Here is a 26,890-nt window from a genome sequence, read left to right on the forward strand (position 1 = left end):
GACAAACAATTTTAATGCTATGTTTGAGACGAGAACAAAAACAGGCATTTACTCTTGTACAGTGGTGTCGTTATCGTGCGTTTGAATATTCGTGCGATTGATTGCACATAACATTATACATTTATGTTTTATTAGATTTTTGTCAGAACAGAATTTGTTCCACTTATTTACATTTTATATTATTAATTCAATCGAAATGAGATAATCTAATAGTGAAAAGAATTGAATTAAAATTATTAATGAATATTATATTAGACAAATTTTGTATGTATCAATATGTGATTATATAAATATCGGAAAACCTTATATTTATATCTATTTGTATAAAATTTTATCCCAATTTATTATATCTTTTGTTTTTGCATTTTACAGAAATGATTTTATTGGAGATAAACATATTATTATATTTACCAGGAATTTCGATTCAATATGCTTCCTGTGCTTTATACGCTTTACGAGAATTGAGATACACTTGTATAATGTATGCTTATAATTAACAGCCAGGGTGTATTTTACGCGAATAAATTTATTCTTGCGCAAACTAAGCGAATATTTCGCTTATATTAAATCCGTCACTTTTGAGATTTTCAAATATATATATTTTAATAGCAACTGTGCAACACGTGAGAAAAGTGGCTGTGGTATTATGTCGGAAATGTAAAAAAACATAAAGGTTTCAAGTGCACGCTATTTTGCGAAAGAGACGGATGTCGCTACCTTCCGTTCTGAACGACGTACAGAAAAGTCGCGATCTGCAAAACAGACGTGCTTCTTTTATCTTTTCGTGCACAAGCAGGTATTCGTTTCCCGGGCGCGGCATGAAAGTGTCAGTCGATTGAATACTTCACTTGTTCCAGGCAATTCGAAAATTTCGTCTATCGCAAAATACAGAAGTTTTGCGGGATGCGCGTCGTTCTTTTTTTTTCCCTCGCAAAATCGAGTTTTCCAGTCATTCGTGCATCAGTCAACGTCGGCTGTCGTTTTTGCAAATCGCGGTACCGCGATATCGGATAGGTAATTTCCGAAATCTCAGCCACCCGTCAGATGATCTATTGCCGGTGCATCGACCATTCGATACGGCTAATGCATTAGACCGTTCCATGCATTCGACATCACTGAGATCAATAGACACTTCTGACACGTTACATCGCGATGTGTAACAAACGGAGGTGAATCAGGAGTGTACAGTACTATCCACGGTGAATGTTGTTCCTGCACATTATATCCTACGTACGCATAATTGAGATGGCACGGGAGAACGGAGCATTAATGTCGATACAAATGTCACAATCGAGGCTGTTCGTCTTTTAAATATTTAATAACAAGTACGACAAAAGATTGTCTTGGCAACGCGTGAACCTTAACATTGTCCTTGCTGATGATTCTAATTTCATTGATTGAATATTCCAGCAGTTCGTCGATGTTGAGATAAATTCTAGAAATTACTCCAGCTCTGAAGATTGCAGTTGCTGCAAGTTTAGAATTGATTTCTGATGCAATTAAATTTAAATTTAATGTTTAAATACATTACATTTACCAATTCGAAAAAAAGTAAACCTTTTAGCTTTCATACTTTAAGATACATAATTCCGATAAGATACATAGCACCAATAAATATTTATTATATCTGTCAAATAATTAAAGAAGCTTGGTAAAAATAGCGTAGCACGTGTACTGTTTATTTTATTCTACTGTATTTTTATTCACTGTATTGAGTATTGCGTGTTTTTTTTTAATTCGTTAACTGCACATTTTACATTTCGTGTCGAAGGAAATTCGAAAACGTGCAGCCGATTAAAGACTATCCGCCGTTCGAGAAGAGTAGCAGTCGCATTACACCCGGCCTCTTGAAGAAATCTCCAAGTTTCCCACGCGATTCATGCCTTAAACTCCGGGCGACTTAGCTTTTCCTCCGCCACTGCTACCATCCTTTCTCTCGGGGGTGGACGCAGCAGCACGGAGAAGGGTGATTTTGGTTTGCCCCTCGCTCGTAGCGACGCTAGCGCCGCGCCGGAGGCTCCAGTCCGACCTCAGCATCCCTCGTGGTGGTTTCGCGCGCGCATCCGCCGCTAACGTGAGACCACTTTTCGAGGAAAAAAAATCGAGATTCCGTCCTATCTCCGGCGAAATTCACTGATTCCACCCCCGTCGTCGCGTGGCATCGTTTGACCGGCGCGATTAAAAATTCCGGACGACGTAAAGGGACGTTGATCGAAAAGTTGTCCTCCAGGAAAGCTGGAATAGTGTTTTAATGAGAAAGAAAGACAGGTTTGCCCATGCGGGGGATGAACCATGGGCGACCGATGGGCGCGAGTGAACGATCGAGGGGCGCGAAAGTCCGATCGATCGCGAGTGTCTCGATCGCTGACGGATCGTTCGCGTTCAACGCGTAAACCGGGTATGCGATCAAGAAGATAGATCTTTTCCAGACTTACATCGGATTCCGTTAACTTGACAACAGTATATACGTTTGTTCACCGCTTATCGAGCAATCTGTTTCCTTTCCGCGCACTTTGCCAGTTTCGTCGGTCTGAGTGCACGGAACGTACTCGTGGGAATGCGGAGATTTTCGGCGAAATTGTGTGTGTGTGGGTGATCGAGAAATCTGGTTGACGTGGAGAAGACGCTTGAGAATACCACTAAAAGTGTATCGCATTTCTTGACTAAAAAGAAGAGAAGTTGTCGGATTCGCGGAGAATTCTCGGGCGAATTTATTTTGCGAAATCACTGTATGGAACGTGTTCGAAGCGTTCGAAATAAATTCGATCCTGGGAGATTCTGTGGCAATGATATGATACTTGAAGTGAGAGTTCCATGAAACACGTTTATTGAAATCCGGATTAAAAAAACGCTCGCGTTATTTTGTGCGAATTTTGTTTGAATATAAAAGAGATAGTAATACAAATGCGACGAGAAGAGCATTCTGGTGTCGGTGATATTTAAAAAAAAAAAAACTGATCAGAACTCGGGTGAGAGAATACATTCGGCGCATTTGAAGTAATCGAGTGGAAACAGTTCTGCTTTTCAAATGTGATAAACCTTACCGATTTTGGGTATGGCTTTGAATGCTTCTGAGATTCAAAAGAGCTTGAATTTGAATCGACTGCGACAAGCTACGTCCAATATGATATTCAACGGAGATATTTCTGCGGCGCTGAGTAAATGTGTCAGCAAAAATCCACATTAAAACTTCAGTCTGCCTTCGATAGCGCTGAACTCTACATGAGTACGAATCTTCCGGTTCTAAGCTGTACTTGAATGCGAAGATTCATCCGTGAACTTTCCTTAAGAGTGGCGCGATCTCGTAACTTTGTACATAAAATGCATTTTTATTTTTATGTACGCATAAACTAAAAAAATGTACGCATTAGATTAATCTGATTTTTCGAAAAAAAGCAACGAAGCTTACATACATGTGTAAACATTTATTTCTGTTAGAAATTCACAATAAGTAGAAAAGGAAGAATCTAAGGCTGATTAATGACAAAACTGAGAAATTGTCATTAACTGTAGATGCGTGCAATCTTTCAAATCTAGATATATTGAATAAATTCTAAGTACTGTACACGGATTATCTCAAACCCGATGAAAAATTCATAATTTTAAAGTGCTTAAAAGAAGGTGTGCATAATTTATTTCAACAAAGGGATGATAGGATTTCCTAAAATCGCAAAATTGTGTCAAAGGAATATACATAATCAAACAAGATTTATATCATATTATTAGTAAAAAAGTAATCGGATTAGTGTTTGTTATAAACTTGTGTCTTAGAACGAATTTAATTTAGCTGCAAAATAACGGGACGAACGCAAAATGACTCTTTACACACACAGTCTTTTCCATCACATTATTCTACACATAAATTCTTGAAGGTCTGCTATTTGGAACAGACATAGTTCGTGCCACGCAAAGTTATAGAAAAGTGCGCTCAAGCAAGGAGAGTACTATCGTTCGACGTTGCTGTCGGGATGCCAGTGACCCGCAAAAAAAATAATTTTCCGCAGATGATGTGGAATAGCATAAACGTTTTTCGCGAGTGACTGAAATGAGAATCTGCGAGAAGCGTCGACATTTTCACGATAAGAAGGCAAATAAGAAATTGTCACAAGATAAGATTCTCACGGTACTCGGTTCGTGAGTATCCGTCTGGAATGGTTGGAGAATCTTGAGACTAACGGTGTCACTTGTCACAAACGTATAGTGATTCTTAGAACAGAACCCGCGTAAACTGTAAAAATACGGCCGCAATAACAGTAACGTTGTGTTGCCCTCCCTTACGTGACCAGACCACGCGCATGTTCGCGAAAACGATTACTCCAAGTGCCGGCGAGAAGTACTCGTGAGGATAAAGCTCCAACTGACTGACCGTTTGATCGACCCTTTGCAGTGCAATTGCAATTTTCAGGTGATTACAGTGTTATGTGAAACGCGAAAATATAAACCGTAGTCCTTGATGTTGGAAAAATCGTCGGATCGCTTTCCTCTTGTTACCATGTTCTTGATGGAGCGTGAAATTTCTGCATAAAGTGCAATCGTGATTAATCGTTGTTTAAACGTTCCGTTGAACTTTTATCGCGCGTATTATCAACGTAATTACTCGGTTTTTCCTGAAATCAAGATAAATTTACAGCATATGCCGCATCGAAATTATAGTTTGAGTGCAATATATATGAAGAACGTCACGGAGCTACAAATGTGAAACAGAGATTACATCATTGTCGCATAATTCGTGCAAAACTACGAAGCACGAGAGAGAAAAAGAAAACATCACAACGAATCCGGAACGCGAGTTACTTATGAGGAAGTGCAAGTGAGACAAATATAATTGAAAATAAAATTTGCTTTCGATCGAATATCGCCAAGATAAAATCATAATATACGATATGCGCGATCAGCTGTAACAATATTGACACTGTCAACGAACGAGACTGTCTTCGTCGTCACCATCGGCGATTGCGCGTCTTCCAGTGCTTTGCGAGAAGCTGTGTGCTCCTGCGGTCGGAGAAGTGTTGACGGTGCGTTCGATTAATTTCTCACTTCGCAGTGCGGTTTTTGCGAATTAAGATCAAAATTGAAGTAGATCGATAGAGAACATCGCATCGATATCGCGGAGGAGAATAAAATATGCATGAGGATAAAAGTGTCCGCTGTACGCTCGACGAAAGTGCGACGAAATATCTTTAATAAATTGTCATCGCTCTCACGGAACGTCGTACCGTGCATCGTCTCTGCGTTTTTTGCATGGGAAACTATCAAACATTCTCGAGTGTTAAAAATCGCCGCGATTCAAGCCGCCGCTTCGAGGATCGATCGCCCTCGTAAGATCGGAGAGTGTCAAAGGCCTGTGCTGGAAGTTGGATATTCTGCAACGAGTGCCCCAAGGATTTCTCTCTTTTTGGTTACATTCTCGTCCACCCGGCTTGATTTCGTGCCATTGTCTTCCGATCGTTCGATTCGGTGTTCCACGTGAAAAGGCGATTTCCTCGATCGTGTGTTCTTCAAAAAGAAGACGAGAACGACTTGCTTGGAGGTAAGTTTTAAATCACCTTTACTAGTTTAACGCTCAATCAACTTCGTGAAACGCTGCAGGGAAATATCCTAAACTAGATGATAAAAATGCTTAGTCTCTAAAAGGGATAAGATGAAATTTTAGTTTAATTTCTTTATAAGAGAAAATTAGAGAAATAAACTCGTTACAAGTTTTTCGTCAGTGTTAAAATACGTTTAAATTTATAAAAACTTTGCAACTTTTGAATAAACTTGATAGCATCGTTATAAGTATTGAACTTGTTATACATAATCTTGCAAAACTTGTATTTGCATCTGTATGCAATTACATTATTAAATTCTCAATATGCGACGATTTATAATACATAATTTGCAGAATAAAGATGTTATAAATCGTGATTTAAAACTGACAGTTTGGAAAAATCACAAATCATAATATTAAATAAATAACATGTATTTTTGTGATGTTAAGCATGGTGCTAACATAATATAAAACTTGTAAAAATTAAGTACGTATGCATACTCGAGTACGTACATTAATAAAGTTTCCGAGTTGCATTATGCTCGTATCTTTACTTTTTAATACTTAAAACGGCTCAACTTTTTCAAATTAATACAAATAATTTTTTACAATAAAATATATCTTCTTTTATAAATTTCTTCAAGTAAAATTTATATCTAAATAAATATCTATGATAAAGACATTTAATGAATACTTTTTATACTTTGAATTATTTAAAAACGAATTATGTACGTACGAAAATTGCAATATAATTGCTGATTTCTGTTTTATAAGAACATACTTTATATATATCCCGAGTTTAGATGATTTATTGGACGTGCATTGTTAGAACGTGATAATTAAAGGGCTGTCACAGTTTTCTGAGCGAGCAGTTAGTTCTCATTTATAAATGAGATTATAATGAATCGCGGGCGCAAACTCAATTTCTTCGAAGTCCCTAATGGATTTGTCACAAAAGAATGTTGGCTCCGGGAATGGGAAGAGTTTGGGGATCTCTTAATCTGTTTTTACTGCCTTCTCATTACCTAGAACTCCTGGAGTGAAGGCTCATTGAAATAAACGTGAGGGCTAAATTAAACAGACGAGAGTCCGGTATTACCTATTTGCGTTGTACGTTTTTCAACAAAATGGTCTCTTCGCTTAGGCATTGTAGTTACATACAAATTTATACAGAATTAACAAAGAAATTTTAAATAAAAAGTATAATTTAGTAGACAAAATGCGATGAATTAACCAATAACCGGAGTAAATTAAAAAATATAATATAAATATGTAAAAGAGTATAATGGATAGATTTGTTGTAATAAATATGTGGCTATAATTTGTTAATTTAACGTAAATGAGCGTTCTATTTGTTCATCCGTCATTGTTACAGATAATAATAATACATATTAGCGATATCGATTTTACGAAGCACTAAAAGCTTTCCCACTGTCTTTGTGTCTGAGAATATCGATGTGGTATTTTTTTGCCATTTCCGCGGTCCGGCAAACTGTGGTGAAATTTCCAACTCTTCGCGGTTGAGCGTACGTATGCATCTGTGGGCAATTGCGGTCACAGAAAGAAGAACATCAGTCTACCCTTCGTAGTAATACTGCAAAAATAATCCCCTCTGCGTCAAATTACTGTAACTTTAATGCATTGCCGCCGGGCATCGCGCATACATACTTCTTCGTCATACATACATACGTACAGAGCATTCTTTGTCAGTTTGATACTCGGATGAGCTCGTTCAAGTAATTTGTCACATTAGACAATATTGGCAAATTATTCTACTCGCATTCGCCCTTATACACAGGCGTTGTCCAATTATATCAATGTCAATTGATTAGAGCATTTCATATGGACAAGTAATGTATTATCATTTTTAATTCATATATAATTACATTACTTTCATTCTATGAGAAATGTTCCATAACATATCTCCATTATTCAGTTATACGTACAGGCCTGTGTAATAAATATTACAAAGACATAAATACTGCGAGAATGTAACTTTCCTCTGTCGTTTCAAGCTGTACGAGTTAAAAGTATCGCAGATTCGAATTTACGAGACAGCGAGAGAGGGATCTGAATGAATGGAAAATGGAAACGGGGAAAGAAAACGGAGGACAGGGATTCAAATAATGGGCGAATCTTGCGCAAAACTGAAATGATTGATGGAAGCGCGGGCGGAGGCTGGATAGCGGAAATGTTCCAGGAACAAAAGAAGGGGAGAAAATAGTTATGCTTGTGTGCGGCTTGTGGTCGGCATCCTTTTCCCAGGATGCTCGAATGCAGTTAACTTGAATGCTTCCGATAATAGTGATACTACGGAGTTATCAAGCAACGTTAATGAGTTTTCCAATCCTTTCCAGAGGACTGACATTTGTCATCGTTCGACTTTGATAAAGCAATTTCTATTCGCTTGCCTCCCTTTCGCGAATAAAAGCACGACTCGGTTAGTATTGGAGGTGTCGGCTTTTTTAATGGGAAAAATAGTGTCAGGCGTGTGTTAAGCAAAATTAATGTCTGCAGAGTACCTTATAAACTACACAGAAGCTTCAGATTTCAACTTGTTTCGTATTTTAATATACTTCTATTTATATTAATCATCATAAAATGTGATAAATCTCAAGTGCAATTGTAAGACGTGATTAAGAATTAAACTTGATATTTCGGCGATTATTTAATCAGAATAAAATGTAAATTTTTCCTTCTGTATTCTTAAAAAGCTATTATTAATAATATTCATTTAATAAGGAAGCTTATAAAGCTAATTATCTGAAATGCAAAAAATCCAATCAAAATGAATTCTGCATAAGTTTTTCGTGATCTAACATTCTGATTATAAATTTACAAACATTATTTTCTGCTTATCGTTTTCAATTAATTTAGAATTATTTATAAAGAAGTATATAAATAAAACTTTTTAAGATAACTTCACAATGTAGAATTTTTCTTAACAGAGGAATTATTATTACTCAAGTTTAACCGCAATATTTATACCTTAGATTTGACCTAATGGTCTTCTACATCCATTAAACATTCCAGTTACCACAGAAATATGTACATGTGCGAACCTAAGGAGGTTATCGCGTGGTGTAATTTTTCTTCATTAATTTTGTCTGGTTTGCATATGCACGAGCAAAGCAGTGTGATGCACGACCACAATTTGGAGTATTAGATAAATATTAAAATATGTATCACACATTCATTACATAAGTTTGATTGAAATATCTCGATGAAAAAGTTTTCTACTTTTGAGAAAATCGTATTAAATATTGTAACATTTTTGTGATCATGTATTTGAACAGTTTCTCATATTCTACTAATATTAATGAAACTAATTGAAATTTTACTAACGTAATGTACATATAGAAGAGAAGTAAGTGCTCAAATAATGTTTTTCAGATTATGTGGACTTCTTTTTTGAGATACTTGTCAGATGACGTTACATTTCTATGTTTTTTGTAGAAATATTTTTATATATTTAGGTAGCGAAGTCTTGCTCTTCCTTTCTCTCCTCATACGCATGGCATAAGTCCAAGTCGCGCTGGAATTTTCAAAAAAGGCGCTCTCGAAACTTTTCATGTATTCTTGAAACTAGATCTTAAAACTTTTTCGAAAGCTACTACGACGTCACGGCATATTTTCTCGTTTGATTTAAGCCGAAGGATTTTACTACTCTCGCACCTCGGATTTTATGACCAGTGTACCCATATCGCAAACGCGTCGGATAAACTTATCTGTTCTCCCGTCGTTTCATCTCTCTTCCCGCTTCAACAATGATTTAGTAGACCAATAATATCGGTGTCGCAATAATTTTCTCCGCGTGACAAATATGTACTAAAACGTATCCGCGGCAATTTGTATCAATAACCATATTTCATTATACGTATCATGGTGGTACAGATCTTGGTACGATTCCGAATTCATATTGGCACAGTAACGTTACCTAATCACGCTTGCATTTTGCTTGCAAACTGATACGGGTGTGTACCAATCTTCCGGAAAAGAAACGGGGTTGCGCGAAAATAGGTTCACGAAGAAAAATAGCGTTTTATAAGCAACGGGATTGCGATGAATTTTTCAGATGGACGTAAGATAGACTAGCATAGAAGAGAAAGAAAGAGAGAGAGAAAAAGAGAGAAAGAAAGAAAGAGAGAAGAGAAAGTATGCAAAATATAATACAGTTCACTAATACTTAAAATAAATTCAATATAAGAATAATAAAATAGAATCTTAATAAAGATATAATAAATTTTTGCTTATAGTTTCATGTTATACTTTACAATGCTTGGAATATTTTAAAAGGAAGGCTGATCAAAAGTTTTTGATGCTGCGGATCTCTTGGATCTTATCTTGTCAAGGAGGAAGCGAATTCATGTTTCGCGTTTTCAATTAAAGTGCGTTGCACGCATCTGAAAATCCAGTCTCTTCAGTCAGGTTTCTCTTACTTTCTCTCATCACTGTAAAATTACGGCAACGTCTGCAGAATATGTAATCCGTTCTTCCGTTCAATATTCATCGGAGCAATGCCGTCGTCGGGTCAAAGTAATCACTCATGGCTTTGCGCGGGCATAACGATTCTATACTGAAGGCCGATTAGTGCATTTGTCATGCAGTCGGGGTATCTGGGGTCGCGCATCCCCATTAGTGACGTACAGGCTTCAAGTCAGACAATGCCTCTATGCGCGAAGACGGCGATCTGAATTCTACTAAGTGAGCGCTGGCTGATCAATGGGAATGCCATACTTCGGGAGAAGCGGTTCGTCATCCAGCGAAACTCTGCACGTGACATCGGTCCCGTCACTTCGAAGAATGAGACTGATGTACGGCTCATGTGAGCAATATGTTCGAATTCGCAACAAGCAAACGAACGAAGCACGATACAAATTTATAACATATGCCCCGTTTCACGTCTGCTGGTACATATAGCCTTTAAAACATTTGTGAGTTAGATTATAACACCGTGTTGTACACTTTTGCAATTTTAACAGCACGTCAATTAAGCTCCGTGATATACTTTTAATATCTGAATAAATAATTTTCCCGCGGATAAATTGAGGCTGTTACATGTTCACATAGAAAGCGTATTCTCGCGCATTCTTGCGACGTGTATATCTCTGAAAGAACGTTGATTATTCGGGGATATCCATGGGGAATGTATATCGGTTGCTCTGAATACCCTCTCTCCGGAATGTAGCGTATAAAGCGGATTTTGCATCATGTGAGAGTTGGTTTTACCAGGATTTATTCACGTGCCTCATTAAAGGTGTACAAACACGTATTTCCGCGGCATTCATTAAAATAACAGATACTTGGTGTCGTCCGGTTAAATGTCAAAGACGCCGAGTTTACGTGTCCTCCCCCTGCCCGCCGCCGCTATTCATTTTAAACGAGCGCGGGATGATGACTGCCGTTAACTTTTGCCTTCAATATTCCGCAGAAAAGGTGGCTTTCGCTCGGGTATCGCTCAAACGCTGAATGATACGGGGATGTGCAGCGGGATACAATAAAAGTCATGTATTCGACGGAGGTATTAGCACGAAAAACCGGGCTGGAAATGTGTTTTAATGCTTGGCTGTACGATGAGACTGGGATGGTGTGATGGGGCGTGTCCTTTGCTCGAGAAGAGACTTGCCCTAGGTCAGCTCTGATCGATTTACCCTTTAAAGTATTCTTTCGCCGGCAACAAGTTGCGCATGCTTCCGTGATTAAAAATACTTCAGCAGCTGTGTGTGCTTCGAAATGATAAATACCTCACTTTTTTAGGAGCAAGACTTTCAGTCTAATCTAAATTAAATGCTCTTTAGAAAAATACAAACGTGCAAATGTGGAAGAGAACTCGTGCAGTCGCGAATTCTTATTACCATGGGAAATTTGCGGACTTGCAGCACTTTTTTATCGCAGCGAGACTGGCGTATCACCGTGATATCCCTTATGCGGTCGTATGCGCAACGGAGGAAACCGGCACGATCTCTCAATATGAGTAATTTGCTCTTCGCGTTGATGTCATCACAAGCATCATTTTGTGCGCGTGAGACATATGAGCGCAAGCTCACTGTCCGTCCGGCCGACAACACTTTACAACCACGCACGTAATCATACAGGGTGGTGGACAAGCAACCGACAACGGATGGATGGATAGATACGCTTGGATGAAACGACACAACGGTGCACGTTCTACTAGTGTTGATTTTCAGCTTGTGCATCGCGAATGGATGTGTTTGCTCGGCCGCAGCGCGCACGCACGCATACGTGCAATATTCCCGTGCAGAGAATCTCTTGCTCGCAGGGTGCATTTTACATTCGCGGGAATAAAGCGAGAAACTAAACAAAGTGGACGGTATAATTTTGCCGTGGCGGAATGACACGCTGATTGCAGTTACGGGATGCACAGCTGCGGATTGGCTTTACGGCGGCGGCGATGAACGCACCGTTCTCATTTCCGACTTCCCGCTTCCGGCTCTAATGTAATTTTTCTTGTGTTCTCGTCTAATCGAGATGCGGCCGAGATGCTCTATGTGAAACCGACACAAAATTGATTCTGAAATGCTACAAAGCCACAGAATTACGTTAGAATATATTTGTTGATACTCGACGTAGCGAACAATATTAAAATATCTCGAGCATTCCAAATCTTTCCTTGTATAAATTATTAAAAAAGGAGAATGTGAACATAATTGCACGTATAAAAAAATTTCCATTTTCAGTCAATTACGGCAAATATTTAAAAATGTTTAAATGTCACTTAGTCTTTTCTTGTAAATAGATATCGATTTTTCCTGCCTACAGAACACGCGAGGAATAAAACAAAGTGCATTTAATGACGTGAAAGAAGCGTTTGTATAGTTAATCGAACGTCAATCATTCGTATATAACTTTATCGTTTAAGAGATAGAAGAAAAGCAAAGCATGATTAGACATGAAACACAATAAAGAGCACTTTCTTTAATAAATAATAATAAACTTTAATAACTTTAATATAAATAAAAATACTAAATAATAATAATAAAAATAAAAATAATAAATAAAAATACATGTAATTAATACATGTTCTACGTCATGTAATAATAGCTGCTTTATGTCATTTTATTCAATCCTGTTAATACCGTAACTTGCAAAAAATAATGAAATAAATCAAGAATTCACTTAATTTAATTGTAAGACAACGCATTTCTTGTTGTTATCTTTTGCAATGGCTACATCAATATTTTAGAACGAATAACATTTTACCGAAATAAGAGCAAAGAAAAGAAAAGAAAGGAGAGAGAAAACCAGGAATGCTTCACGTATTTGTTCTTTTATGTTCGCATTAAAAGAAAGGTACAGGTTGCTCTTGTTCCGAAGTATTGATATTATGGCAAGAAAAGTTGAGCTCCCATTGGATATTTATGTGCGTGGTATAAATCGATTTCCAGCAATAAAATGGAAATGGCAACGTAAAAAGTTAACTGCACCGGGCGACACATGACTATCAATAAAATTACGTATCCCTGCGAATTACGCGGTTCCTGCAACGTAACGCTCGAACATCGAGCATCGAGATTCGCAGTGTGTCAGATTCTTTCAGCGTATCGCGTATCCGCGGATAATCCCGTCGTCTGCGCGATCGTCTTAACGACCGCACGGTAATGACCGCGCCGTATTCAGATAACGAGGGGTACACGCCATATCGGAGGCAGCGTAAATTTGTGCTCCTCGTTTCCGCAGTCCGACAAACAATCTGAGACGTCTAGAGAAAAAGAGAGGGAAAAAATCGTACGTGCATTTTCGGTACAACATCGCCGTCTCGGCGCGTCGCTCAGCCAAGCGACACGTCGCTGCATAAAAGAAAGGCGCGCAGCATTAACTGGAGGAAGACGTGGTCGACTTTACGATCGCACCACCAGCATCCCACCCTTCCTTGGCGCTCCTGATTCTTTTATTCGGTCCGCCCGCGACACGGCGTGCTTCGCAGTCGTTTACTGCCGCATTTTAATGTCGCAGGCGACGCGTGAGGTTCCAGGACGTCTGATGCACGCGAGAGAGGGACGGAAGGGGGATTTTACCTCCCTCTCACCCCTTTGTTCCTTCGCTTGACGGTCTTGAAAGTGTTACCTTGAAGGGGTGTACGAACACCGGGAATCTGTCTCGCGACTTCTGGCTTGCAATGCGAACGCCATAATACGAGGGTGGTTACGGTTTCCAAGTCGTGGTTACGGCAGCGCGCACGAAATATTTTACAAAAATGCACGCGTTCCCCGAAGGAGATCTCGTTGCATTTCTTATTCACGAGAGCTCGAGTTTTTCTTGCGCGAACCTTGTTCACGGCGTGTGCATACGCCGTCCGCTGAATTGTTCGCGTCAATTGCGGTTCTGCCATTGTGCTGTTTCGTAATCCCATGTGCGTTATGTTCGGTTCGTTTCGCAACGGAATGTCAACGCGGCCGAAAAAGTGACCGGTGGTCAAATCCTGCGCAGATTAAACGGAGCGGAAAGTGAAAATATTGTGTTTAGAACGAGAAAATGACGCGTGAAATTGATTGTTGATCGTCACTGATATAATCGGTCGCACGTTTTAATGCTTTAAACCCGAAATCTGATTCGCACGCATGGAATTGGAGACACGGACTCACAATCAGCTATTAATCGAGTATTAATTGAATTATCTATTAATCTAATTTAACTATTCTAGAAATTGCTACAAAAATATGTGTACGTTTGATGTTCTTTTTGGAAAGGAATATGCCCAATATTGCAGGTAAATTGTTTGTAATTCTGTCTGTGCTTTAATCCACACTCTGACTGCGTTAAACTGGTGCGATTCTAATCTGAACAGTCTGACCGTAACTCGGTTAGTGTTAAGGGCGGTTTATCTGGACCTTAATCTAGATTGCATTGTAGAACTTTGCAGTGAATGGACAGTCTGTCTATTCGCGATGTCATTTTTGTAACGTTTACTTTTGATTTGAATCTTGGATAAAATTTTTGTAATGATTACTAAATTATTAAAATCCTTCTTTGTAAAGCATTTTGTTTTGTCATTTTTACATGTTTACAACCATTTTGAATGTTGCAACGGAAAGAAGAAAGATCTAAAATATTCCTTCTCTCTCTCTCTCTTTCTCAATAGATGTGACCAAAAATATTAAATATAAAGTTTGATTGTTTGCAATGGGGGGGACAGTGAATCTACTCCACGAGCATACTTTCGTTTGCACCGTCACTATCGATCAAATAACTTGTAAATGAAGACCGATAACCGTAACCCATACGAAACAAAAGAAGTTTTTCTCTAAAACACTGATAAAGTTTCCGGACTTTCGGTTCCACCGAGGAACTTTTCCTTGGTATAAACCGATAACATAGTACTTGGCAAAAGCTAGACCGACTTATCTGCCGTTGGCACGGCTAAACGTTGCACAAAACTTCCGGCCGAATTAAATAAACTGAAACACAAAGATTGTGTTAAATGCTGCCCGAGATTCAGTTTATGCACTGCGTTATGAATTCCACGCATGACTGCCAAAAGCTAGATTCGCTATACTTGACGATACGACTGCAAATGCTCTGCCAAAAATCGCAAATCTCTTTTATTGTAATGTACTTTAAGGCAAAGGAAACATATATTCAAACAAGTGAACTTTTTATAAAATGGGTTTCAAAATATTAAAGTAAAAACTCATCAAAGTTATATGTACATAGTTTGATTAAAAAACGTGATCATTATTTATTCACAACGTAATGCAATACTTCTTAATAAAGAAAATACTCTTCATCCTGCAAACACGACGTTGGAACGTTTCCGCCTTTGCGAGATAAGCAGGGAGGAAATGCAAATTTCTCTGTGCCGAGGCGCTCTCTTCCTTCTAGTAAAACGAAAGTACTTTGCCGCATAATTTTTTGCCCATCGTGCTGATTTATAGTCTCGGGTCTACTTTATTGCTCAATGATTTTCTTCGAAGCCGGTACGTAAATGAGTTCCGGTTATATCTATGTATCGCTCACAGGTCGCTTTCATGCCGATCGATTTCTTGTTTTCTTTAATCTTATTCATATTTAATAATTAGAATAGCAAACTAAAAAAGTCGAAGAATATTATATACAATATAATAAAAACTTTATCTTTTACATCCAAATTATATCTGCAAGTCTTAAATTAAATTAATCGTTTTACGAATTTATTGGAGGCATATTCGATGGTGTTCTATATAATCAAATAAAACAACTGATACTTTGTAACTTCGTGCATATTTCATACATTGCAAACATTTGATGCTTTCGTCCGTGCTTTGAGATTTATGATGTTGATACATGTTAATGTGGCGATATCTAGTATCTCTTTGGCAAAAGCCAATTAGTAATTCCAGACGGGCAATGACGTCAAACATAATTGACACAGTTTGGAGTTAATATGCCAAAAAGGGGGAGAGAGAGAGAGACAGAGGGGAGGGAAATCTCCGATATTGGCGACTAGGGAGGAGGAGGGTTTCGTCACATTTGACTCAATGACCGGTAGAGTGGTAACGCTCGGGGTGATTCCGTGCACTCCCTCTATTTACTGCAGGTGTATGCTTTTCCTAGGAGGGTGCGCGCACACACAATGACAGCAAGCACGTATACGAACGCGATAAATCGCCGACACGCGTCCATCGGCCGTGCCGTGAGATTTCGCTCGCTCGAATCACTCGTCGGATGGATCCGTCACGAATGCAAGGTACCCATATAGCGATGCGCGAAGTGTATCGCTGTGCCGGTTCCACTCGTATTTTACGAAGTTCACCGGTACTTCGTCTGCGTCATTTTTTCCTCCTGGTCCGCGCGCCGGAAGAGTGGAAATCGTCTCTCTGCGGAATGAGTTCCGGATACGGCCGAAAGAGCGGTCAGTAAATTTAGACGATTTGCGATCTATAGCAGGAAGGCGAAAGAGAAAGAGGAATAGTGGAGATGTGGTGGTTATTTATTGACTATCACGTGCAGAATATCGCGGCATATGTGGCCATTAAGAGTTTAGTTCCTATTAAGGTAATGAAATTTGAATGCAATATCTCGTCCAAGTGATAAATCACTTCACTAATGGAGGATATCGTATGAATAATCGATCAGCGAATTAACCGCGATATATAACTGCGCGTCGTTAATATGCATTTTTAGTGAATTAACATTCGATTTCGTCCGAACAGATTTAATCACGCGTACACATGCGTACGTCGCATAACGTCGTCCGTCGACGCTCCCGTAAATGGAGAAATAATGCGTTGCGCAGGAAATTCGTAACTTTAAAATGTAACTCGATTAAACAGATATTATAGACCATGTGATGCAATCGAACGTCTTCAGCATATAATCAGAATTATAATATGGGCAAGCAGTAACCCAATTTGCAATAACCCAAGGCGCGGTTATCGGTGCATATATAATTTCAATCAATTTATAATAATACATAGTATTCAATGAACGTGTTGATAATTTTCAATTCTTACTTACTTACTTGAATCGAAATTCGAAATGAAGACGTTCCGCTTTTCCCCATATTTCTTCTATTCTTCTAAAAGTGTTTAGTCACCGAGTCTATCGAAGAGTATCTTCGCCGCAATCGTTTGGCTGTTTTCTAACACATACCACCAGACGAATCCACATCTCGTAAAGCGGTTTCACGCTCGAAGTCACACCATTCGACTTCTGTCGCTTTAAGCCGAATCGGGCCCGACGTCCTCGAAGCAAGAGAAGCAAGAGGCAAGAGGGATCGCTACTTATCTGCGATCTATCCATTCTGTAGATCAGCTCTCGCGGATCCAAGAGTAGATGGTACCGCGGTTGTGTGCCGCTGGTTGGCGGGATATACAATGCTCGATATCTATCCACCCTCCGCCAACGAGGGGATCCATCTAGCCGGCAGCCGCGAGCTTCTTCCTCCATCCTCTTAACGGCGACCATCAATGTGCCTTAGTCGCTTGCACGGCTCAAGTCCCTCCCCTCTTCCCCTAGCTCATCGTTATCTCAGCTGCGATAAGCCCCGGAGGAGAACAGACGACGACGAGTATTTTTTCGCCCGGGCAAATCTATTTTAAATTCTCTTCCTATCCTCGTTCCGCACGGTCGTAAATGACGCGGGGTACATTTCTCATCAGCTTCGTAGCATATTAATTTCCGATAAATCAGAGAGCGCCGCTTTCGTTTACTACCCCGTTTCACACTCTTATTACGCCCTCGCAGCGACAACACGCAGAGCGATCGGATTGCGGTATCAGAATCTCATTTCGCGGTGAGACGGCGTTACACTCTTGTTTCACTTTTTTCCCTTGCGGCGGTATCGCGTGGGAAAACGAAGAAGCGACGCTTGATGCTGTTTCGGTGCGAGACATAGCGACCAATCGATCTATCTGAGATTATGTTGGGATATAAAGGTACGGACAAGCGAGTGTAGTTAACGAGTTATTTTGTTATAAAAATAAATAAATAATAAAATATATATATTGCAGAAATAGAATAATATTGAAAAATGTAAAATCTTTGCAATGCATTTGTAAGGTATTTATTGTCATGTTTTGGATATGTATGTGCAATATCATTCGTCTAGCGTAGGTTAAGACTTCTGTATCGATTGACGCGCCTAATTATCGATTATCGATGTTTAGTTTTCTCCGACGCCACGGAGAAGAAGGTGGCGCGGGGTGTAGCGCGCGAAGAGCAGAGTAAAGTGCGCCATAGCACGTTCGGCGGTCGTTGATATATTTTTCCTAATTTTCCGAGGAATACCCGGTAATTGCCGTCCCCGCTGAGTTTCCGCCTACGTCATAACCGTTTTGCGTGCCATTTTCGGGAATCTGGCCTTCCATGACAAATTATTGTGGTATTGTGTAGATGCATCTTCAAGTTGACTGAAAAATGCCGACTATCAGCCGGCAAACAGTCATTTGTGCTGTGTGGGTGTATATATATACATACATGTTGCATATTATGTACAGTATTATAGCAGAGAAACAAATAACTTTCTTAAAAATAATATTCTTATAATTTATGTTATTCTAATTACTATCTGTATTATAGAAAATAAAGAAAACTGTTATTTTATTGTATTGCAGGATTTCCATGGAATAGTTATTCATCAGATGACCAGTATGAAGCTTTTTCGCGTCATTCTGGCGCTCTTAGGAGGCACACAAGCCCTATGCGCACAACCATCGGCGGCTCCAACTGTGAAAAGCACTGGTGAGTGTATTTTCCCTTACAATATAGTTGATTATTATTGCTCTGAGAGTTGCGTTTATCTGTCAATCGGGCAGATATTTCCTGGCGTCGAGATCGCAGATACCGTGAGCTTTTTGTTGGATTCCGATTTAATGAACATGCATGCATTTATGCTTTTATTAGTGCTGATTTTTTTAGCAAAATATAATAACGTAATAATTATAAAAACGAAAGCAGAGCGTAATTTTGCCACTTTATGTAATTAACGATTATCCTAGTCTCTTTTAACAGTGAAATAATGAGTAATGAAATATTCGCGAAGATAACGAATATGGAAACAGACAGCGAGTGAATGAACCTATCCACTAGAGAGACATGTACTGCGTATGCATTCCAAGACAGAAGTTGGAATGTCCAACTCAATGTCGCGATTTTTCTTATTGACACGTTGGATTACTTTTTCGATTGACACGGCACGAAAGAAATAAATTACAATGTCCAACTTGAGTACAACGCACAAACAGAATGAATAATTAAAATACTTTGCAATGCTGTAAATATAAAGCTTGCAGCTTCTCTTTCTCTCATTTTGATTCTACTTATCTAGTTTAGCTTATTTATTTTAATTACGTGTACGTGACTAATGCAAAAAGTTAAAACATATTGAATAGCTAAATAGGAGACATAGGAGAGAAATATGTTTTTAATTTAAATCGCAGAATTGCTTCATAGATTAAATTTATCATTATACTGTTTTAATTAATACGTAACGAGAAAGCAGCTTTCCTCCCATTTCAACCTAGACAGCCGTCCCAATTATTTTGAATCCATTGCTTTAATTATTCAGTTTAATTTACGCGAAATGCTGCTCGTAATTGTATGCAATTAATCGGTATTTCGAAACGCAAGATGATATAGATGATTATTTTAACCTTTCGTTAAATTTTATGTGGTCATAAAACTAAGCCAAAAGCAATCAATTCGCAGGTAATTCTTATGGAATTTAATTTGGTCGTTGAATCTGCGATACGATGCTCCTGCATTTTTTCAGATAGCCCCTGGAGGGAACCGGTGCTTTTAAGCGCAATTTTCATTCATTACTTATAAAACCATTAATTCCGCATTGAAAACTCGCCACGTTTTCATTCGTATGTGTATGTGTTTAAAAGCGCGTTTTTATCTCGAGGATTGTATGTTACATAAAACATCGTTCAGTGTAGTCTTCAACCACATATTAGTTATGTTCTGACTGATAAGCGGAGTATTTACGTTCCTTGATTTCCATTCGTGCGTGCTTCAATTTGCGCTTGCAAACTGTGCGTAATCCGATTGTTTCATTACCACAAATCCGCGCACTTTATTTCCGAGAGCGACGCATTCGTATCGGTTTCGACGTGACTGACTTCGCCAGCACAGCGTTTCTTTCTCATACTGAGGGTTTGATGAAACGATCGATTCTCATTTGCCATCCCCCAACAGTGCAATTTTCGGGTAGCTGACTGAATTTTCATTTAAACCGTTTAGTACAGTAACAGCATGACAGAGACATATAACAGAGATATCTTAACATTATTTTGCTAATATATTAGTACATTTTCCGATTTGTGTCGATGTCGAATAGTTGTGAACGGTATTTATATTTGCTAATGAGTTTCACGAATTTATCGTTTGTGTGAAAACATGATATCACATGAAGTAAAATAATTACAGTTAAAAATAAAAAAATTATGAGAAAATCCGTGATCAAGATTAAATTTTCGAAAAATGTGTGTTGTTTCTATAAAAATAATTGTGCTCCCTAAATATATACGTGTGTGTGTGTGTGTGTGTTATTAATTTAAAGTGTCTCGTTCATCGTAAAATAAAAAGAAAATGATAACAATATCGACAATATTACATCGATTAATTCGGTACAATTTTCGAAGAACTCATTAGTTTCTATCAAGGAAATTAAAAAGAATTCGAACATTACGCATTATTTATTGACACTATGGTACTATAAACTTGTCACAATGCATAAATTTTGCGTCGTTATGAGGTTTTTCGCGATAATTAGATTTCGCCGCGGTCAACTTCAAAGGACTCTCGAAGTAATTAATTACTGTTCTAATATTATAAAAAAAGTGATAAATGTAACATTGGGCAGTTTGCTAATCAACAGGCACAGGAATCTTAAGATTCTACATATTGTTTCGATGATTGAAGGAAGTTCGGCAGATAGACGTGCAATATTATAGAATTGACAGGAACGCAGTTATACGCCGCCGGTGCGTTGACGTCCTGTTCCGCAATACAGAAGTTTTTCCGATTCAGTACATTTGGTTATATACTATCCTTGCTAGGCTATTAATTAAAACAACGAATCACTGCTGTCGATTGACGTAGTCACTCGATGATATCGAATTTTTTTATAGCTTCTGTTATCGCTCGCGCACGATATTTTTCCAATATTTTTTATTCCACAGAATATTGATATGATATTTGCACGTAGAGCTAGACGACAGCTGTATCCGAATGTTTTAATATGTCAACTATATAGAAAGCTAATGTTTCGTAAGAGGAAACAGAAACGATTAATAACGAGCATCACATCACGGTAGCTATCGTGCATAAATTGTTATTTTTTTAATAAATGTGGAACTTGTCAATATTTTATTAGAAATGTTCTTATACTGATTTTTTACTCTTTAGTAGTCTTTCTCGTTTCCTTATTTGATTTGTACTTATAATGTACTTAATGTACTAATAATGTACTTAAAAATAATGAACTTCAGTCATGGTACTGATATTATTTCATATTTAAAGCGATGGTAAAAAATATCTGATAAATGGATATTATTAATAGTGGTTTTAACAACGTTTAATTTTCTGATTCCTCACATTTTCTACTCGCAGCACGGGGATATTATTATATTATTAAAAAATATTAAAATTCATGCTTGCAAGAAATACAATTCGCAACATATCGAAATATCCGCAAGCACCTACGTGCATAATGAATCTTGACAAATAATGATCGTTGTTTGCATCTCGTAAGATTGATACGTTAGATCGACGATGACAGTGGATCAAAGTATTGTGCACCGGACTTTTCTTGTTGGAGCTCGCGCGTGTGCTCTTACTCTTCTCGAGATTATACATGATGGCGTGAATAATACAGGTTGTGCCAGCCTGACCCCGATATTCACTGCGGCGGGGTGCAACTCCCGACCGACACCTCCACCAATCTCGAGACGCGATAAAAACTAAGATTACTATGCAATGCAATCAGCGGCGTACTCGGTGTTCTTTCAGATTAAAACACAGTCCGGGATTACCGGTCGAAAGCATTGTTTTGCCAAGAGCATGCTTTGTGACCGAGATTGTGTGCCGCTTGGCGAGTGCAAAAAGATGCAGCGAGATCGAGATCGTGGCAAGACTTTCTGTCGTATACGTTACGATTGTATGCTCATCAGATGTGTGCGTGTATATTTTATCGAATGTCAAAAATCTGACGTACGTTCAAAACAGAAGTTTCTTCTAACTGCTTTGTTCCATTTTTGTTGACGATATAAAAAAATCTTAAGTGGAATTAAATTAAAAGCTGATATATTTATGCTGTAAATAGAATGTAATGTTTGTTAAAAATGTCACACAGATTATTTAATCGATGATTCAATCTATCTTTATCATTAATATACAATAGAAGTTAGAAAATATATTAAAAAGCTGATAATTTAATATACAGATAATAGTAAATTTGCATGTCTGATAATATAAGTACAATATTTCTTCTAATTTGATTTTTATCCATATTAAACATATGTATTAAGACAATTGCATTTTCCAGAAAAGGTAAATTGATTATTGATAATTGATACGACAATTTTTTTACATTTTTACATATGTAAAGTTTATTAATAAAAAAGCTATTATAGCTCCCAACAAAATCCATTTGGGAATTATAATTAAAATTTTTTTATTAATGCGATTAAGTTGCATATCATATATCCATTTTGCATTTTAAATTTTTATTTAGAATGTTAATAATGACTTACTCCAATATAATTGCAATGAATAAAGATATTGTGTTGCAAATCTCATATGGCAGATATGGATCCGTTAAAATTAATGGTTATTTTATTCATATCACCTCGCCAGAAATTCCTTTAGCTCCATGGCGCATTTTATATTTCATTGTTTACGATAGACGTTCGCCATTAATCATCATGTCGTTCGAACTATCGGAACTTCGATCGAAATCGGCGATAGAGGCGCGATCGCATTTCCTATCTGTCTATCGCCACGCTGTTTCTCGAGAAAGCTGAGCCGGTTTAACGAGGGATTGCTTTTACGAAGTACATGAGATGTAATCTGTAATGGCATTATAACAATTCAGTTGATGAAGTCATCTTAATAAATTTTGAAGTTTTATCTTTTTATATTTCATATTTTACGTTATCATGAATTTCACGTGAAACCACTTATTCGCATAATTCCGTAATCTTCTTAGTTTTTGATTAAAGGATTGTAAGGAAGTCAATACTTTTCCGGTGAGTCTTCTTATTCCGAGCGATCCAAGAATTCTTGAAGTTTAGATAATAGATAACTTGAACACAAATTAGGACGCAGGGCGATCCATCATGGCAATTTAACCGGGATTGTGCGTACACGCGGACAATTAGGTGAGAAAGTTTGATGGTCCGGAATCTGAGAAAAGGCAGAATCAACTCAATGGCTAGATCGGGAGGTTGGGCAGGCAGGGTACAGGCTAATGCATAAACAATGCGCCGTTTATCCGCGTTGGGGATGCAACCCCAATGAATAATAAACTACCCTACAGACACGCGGATAGATAGACCCGGTCTGCTACGGAGAACAGTGAATGTGGGTGGAGGATTATCGACGAGGAAGTACAATCGCCGCCTATGCACTGTGGACCAGGCGAAGTGTGAATATTATTGCTTCCTAAGATTCTTTAACGTAAAGATTTAAGACCAAGTTAGTGCGATGATGCGAATGATCCGACAAATGTCTTTGAATAATTCGATTCCATAAAAGTTAGGTTTTTATTTTTCAAGCCATTTTTTAAGTTGTCGAATCTGTGTTAGAGTCAATATTTTAATTATCTGATGTTTTATTTATTTATTATATTTATTTAATATATAGATTATATTTAAACGTCATGTATGATGAGAGACGAGTATATATTTAATATTAAGTCAAATAGAAAAAAAACTATTGTATTTTAATATGAAAAATTGCTTAATAACCTGGTTACTCTAAAATATCAATGTTTTAATATCAACAAATTTTGCATATATAATAAATATAGAAATACTAAAAATTTCAAATTGCTGTTATATGAAAAGTGATATAAGAAGGCTATTAAAATAAAACTCGTCGCACATTTGCGCGTTTCTTTGTGGTATATTCGACAGACTTAGGAGGAATTGATATGTTGAGCGGTTGAAGATAGACTTATTTAGATTCTCCGCTTACTGTGAAATCTCTCGGTATCGGTTTACCTTTGTTCGCTTGTGTGACAGATGGATATACCACACCCAATTTATATCCGTCTCGCTGTAATACTTTATCCATTGTCATGTCTCCTCGCTAAGAGGTCGTCATAGCATCCTTTCAGTTATAGTAATGTCACAGATAATTCCGCGGAATACGGAATAATGGTAATGTTACCGCTATCAAATACACGTTAGTTTATTTCCTTCTTTTATTCGATGCCCTCTGGATGCATCGTTATTTCCACTCGCGGTGCAGTTTTGACTCAACTTTAGCGACGCGCCTTAGAAGAAATAATTCAGCACTGAAAATAAACGTAGCGAGGCATTCCAGAAAAGCCTCTCATTTTCCGCGTCTTATGGGCTGGAACGCTGTTTGTGTAAACTTATACGGAACTTTAATCCCATGAAATTGCTTCGTATCCATGTCAGTGAGAAGTTTAATATCATAATTGAATGTGACGGCAGAATGGGCAATGGGAACGCTCAATTGAAAGAGATCTCACTGAAATGGCGTGCCCGTAATTTACGCGCATGTTGAAACGTTATAAACTCTTAAAGGATTGAATTTAACTGGATATTCATTAAGACAAGATTACGGATTATCCCTCTTGTCGGTTGACAAAGAATAATGGCGAATGCAGGAATCCCTCTAAAAGACAATTTATTTCATGAACCAGGAAGAATGTGCGATAAATGTAAATTTTGCCTACTTCTCTCTCTCTCTCTCTCTCTCTCCTCCCCCCTCCTATTTTCAAACACTGCCTCCTATTAATTCTTAATGTATATTCTTTATAATATCTTAATTTTAAAATATGTTTTTTTCTAAATTCTTTTAAGTTTCACTTCCAATTACTCTTTTAATTAACAAACCCATGGAGATTAATTTTAGATATAATAATGTTAATTTATTAAAATTATCGTAAAGATCGTTGCTCGCGATCGTTTCTCGAGCATGTATTATCAGGCATGGATATGCTCGTTTAGTAAACGACGTAGGAGCAGAATTATTTGGAGAGTAAGCGAGTTTTCGCGCTACGAAGTGATAATCACTTGTTTCATATAACTGTCTTTCTTCTCGCTTAGTCTCCCTGTCTTTCTGTTTCTCTCTCTCTTTTCTCTTCCATTCCTACTTTTTTGTCGCTCGTCGACGGTAGTGCTTTCAACTTAGTCGCAACTGTACTGATGGAGTGCGCATTACATGTACATCCAGTGCACGTACACCGACTACATCTGTGGTTACTACGAAAACGCTACGGTGAAGTAGCAAACGAGATAACGAAGTGTAAAATCAAATTAAGTGTGTCCCATTGTACTGTTACCCCATTTCCATACATCGCTGATGTACTCCTTGATGTGAATTGAAATCACTGTATACAGGTATGTGCGACAGCAAATCAACGAAAAAACAGCTTTCTGCAGTTGTTTTACATAGCAAACAAAGTTGTCAAATTATTCACACACTTTGTACGTAAGTGAAAAAGTACATAAGTATATCAGGTATAAAATTTTCTTACTTTTTTGTCATGCTTTTTTGTCATAAAGACGCACACGCGAGTAATTATAAAATAATGAAAAAATAATAAATGACTACGATAAGTGGAATGAACAAAAAATTGCAAGTTAAGAAATTAGGTCACAGAAAAAGAGGATATAGACGGGCTTTCTGGGACCAGGGTAGAGAGAAATGAACGATTTTGCAAATAAGAGAGGAAGAGAGAGAGAGGGGGGAAGGTTTTCCTTTAACGCGATAAAATGTGATCCCCGCTTTATCAAGTTAAGGTAATCTACTTATTTTCAACTGGTAGCGGGGTCGATTCTCCGAGAAATGCAGAGGTACTGGCAGCTGGAACTGCAAGTGTGCCACGAGATTATGCAGGTGCGAAGCCCGTGGCAGCAAGTACTGTCTTTTAAATTAATTTCCGAGAACGCGCTACTTGCGCACATGCATGCGTCAGGGAGTTGCCATTTCTCTCTTTTCCTTTCTCTCTCTCTCTCGTGTGCGCGTAATGCGTACAGTACACCCACCGCCCATATCACCTGTCATTGGATCGGTTCCAATCGCGAATTGAACCGTTCGTAACTGTTCAATGTGAATTATGACCTTTATTTATTTTAGTCTGTTTTGTGTCAGCTTCCGCTTCTGTTCACGTGCAAACGTCCATCCTATCTGCGCTTTCGAAATCAACGCCCAATCGGTCTGTTTGGCTCCATAACGGTGATGATTACGATTTATTCGGTCAGAAGAGGACAATTGCTGGGAAAAAAGGGATTTATCTATTAAAGTAAACGGAAATAAATTTTATGTCTGGTCTGTATCTTATGTCACAGATTATGGCTGAAAACTCAATTGAAAGAGATTCAAAAATTAATTTACGTGATTTTAATATTCGATATAAATCGATGGAATATTGTTAATTATGAATAATTAATCTGCTTGCATAAAATATATGTAAAATATATTTTTTTCAAAAGAAACAAATGTATGATTTGATATTTTGCGTGTACTCGTACGCAGAGTTATCAACCTCTAGTAGAAAAAGACAGAAATTCTTACGTGCGATAATAACGGGTCAGGTCCGACCGATGAACATGCACGATCTTCATTACGGTGCAGTCGCTATTATTTCATATCACAACATCGCCGCTTCGTGGCGCAAAGTTTCAGACATTGTCTGAGTAGTTTATGAATACCATGACGGTG

The 26,890-nt window shown here is 38.0% G+C and overlaps 1 protein-coding gene across 2 annotated transcripts in view; it reads left to right on the forward strand.

Moving 5' to 3' along the window:
• Positions 1-1,988: 1,988 nt before the first annotated feature.
• LOC105282418 (basement membrane-specific heparan sulfate proteoglycan core protein) overlaps positions 1,989-26,890 on the forward strand; it is a 171,397-nt gene continuing 146,495 nt past the window's right edge. Inside the window, exons 1-2 of one of the 2 annotated variants that reach the window (XM_011344361.3) lie at positions 1,989-5,530; positions 18,583-18,709. In XM_011344361.3, coding sequence (XP_011342663.1) covers positions 18,610-18,709 — 100 coding nt within the window. In that variant the 5' untranslated portion in view covers positions 1,989-5,530; positions 18,583-18,609. The remainder of the gene's footprint in view (positions 5,531-18,582; positions 18,710-26,890) is intronic. The other variant, XM_011344362.3, reaches the window with a different exon arrangement.

This window comes from Ooceraea biroi, chromosome 7, assembly GCF_003672135.1.
Source record: "Ooceraea biroi isolate clonal line C1 chromosome 7, Obir_v5.4, whole genome shotgun sequence".
Lineage (NCBI taxonomy): Eukaryota > Metazoa > Arthropoda > Insecta > Hymenoptera > Formicidae > Ooceraea > Ooceraea biroi.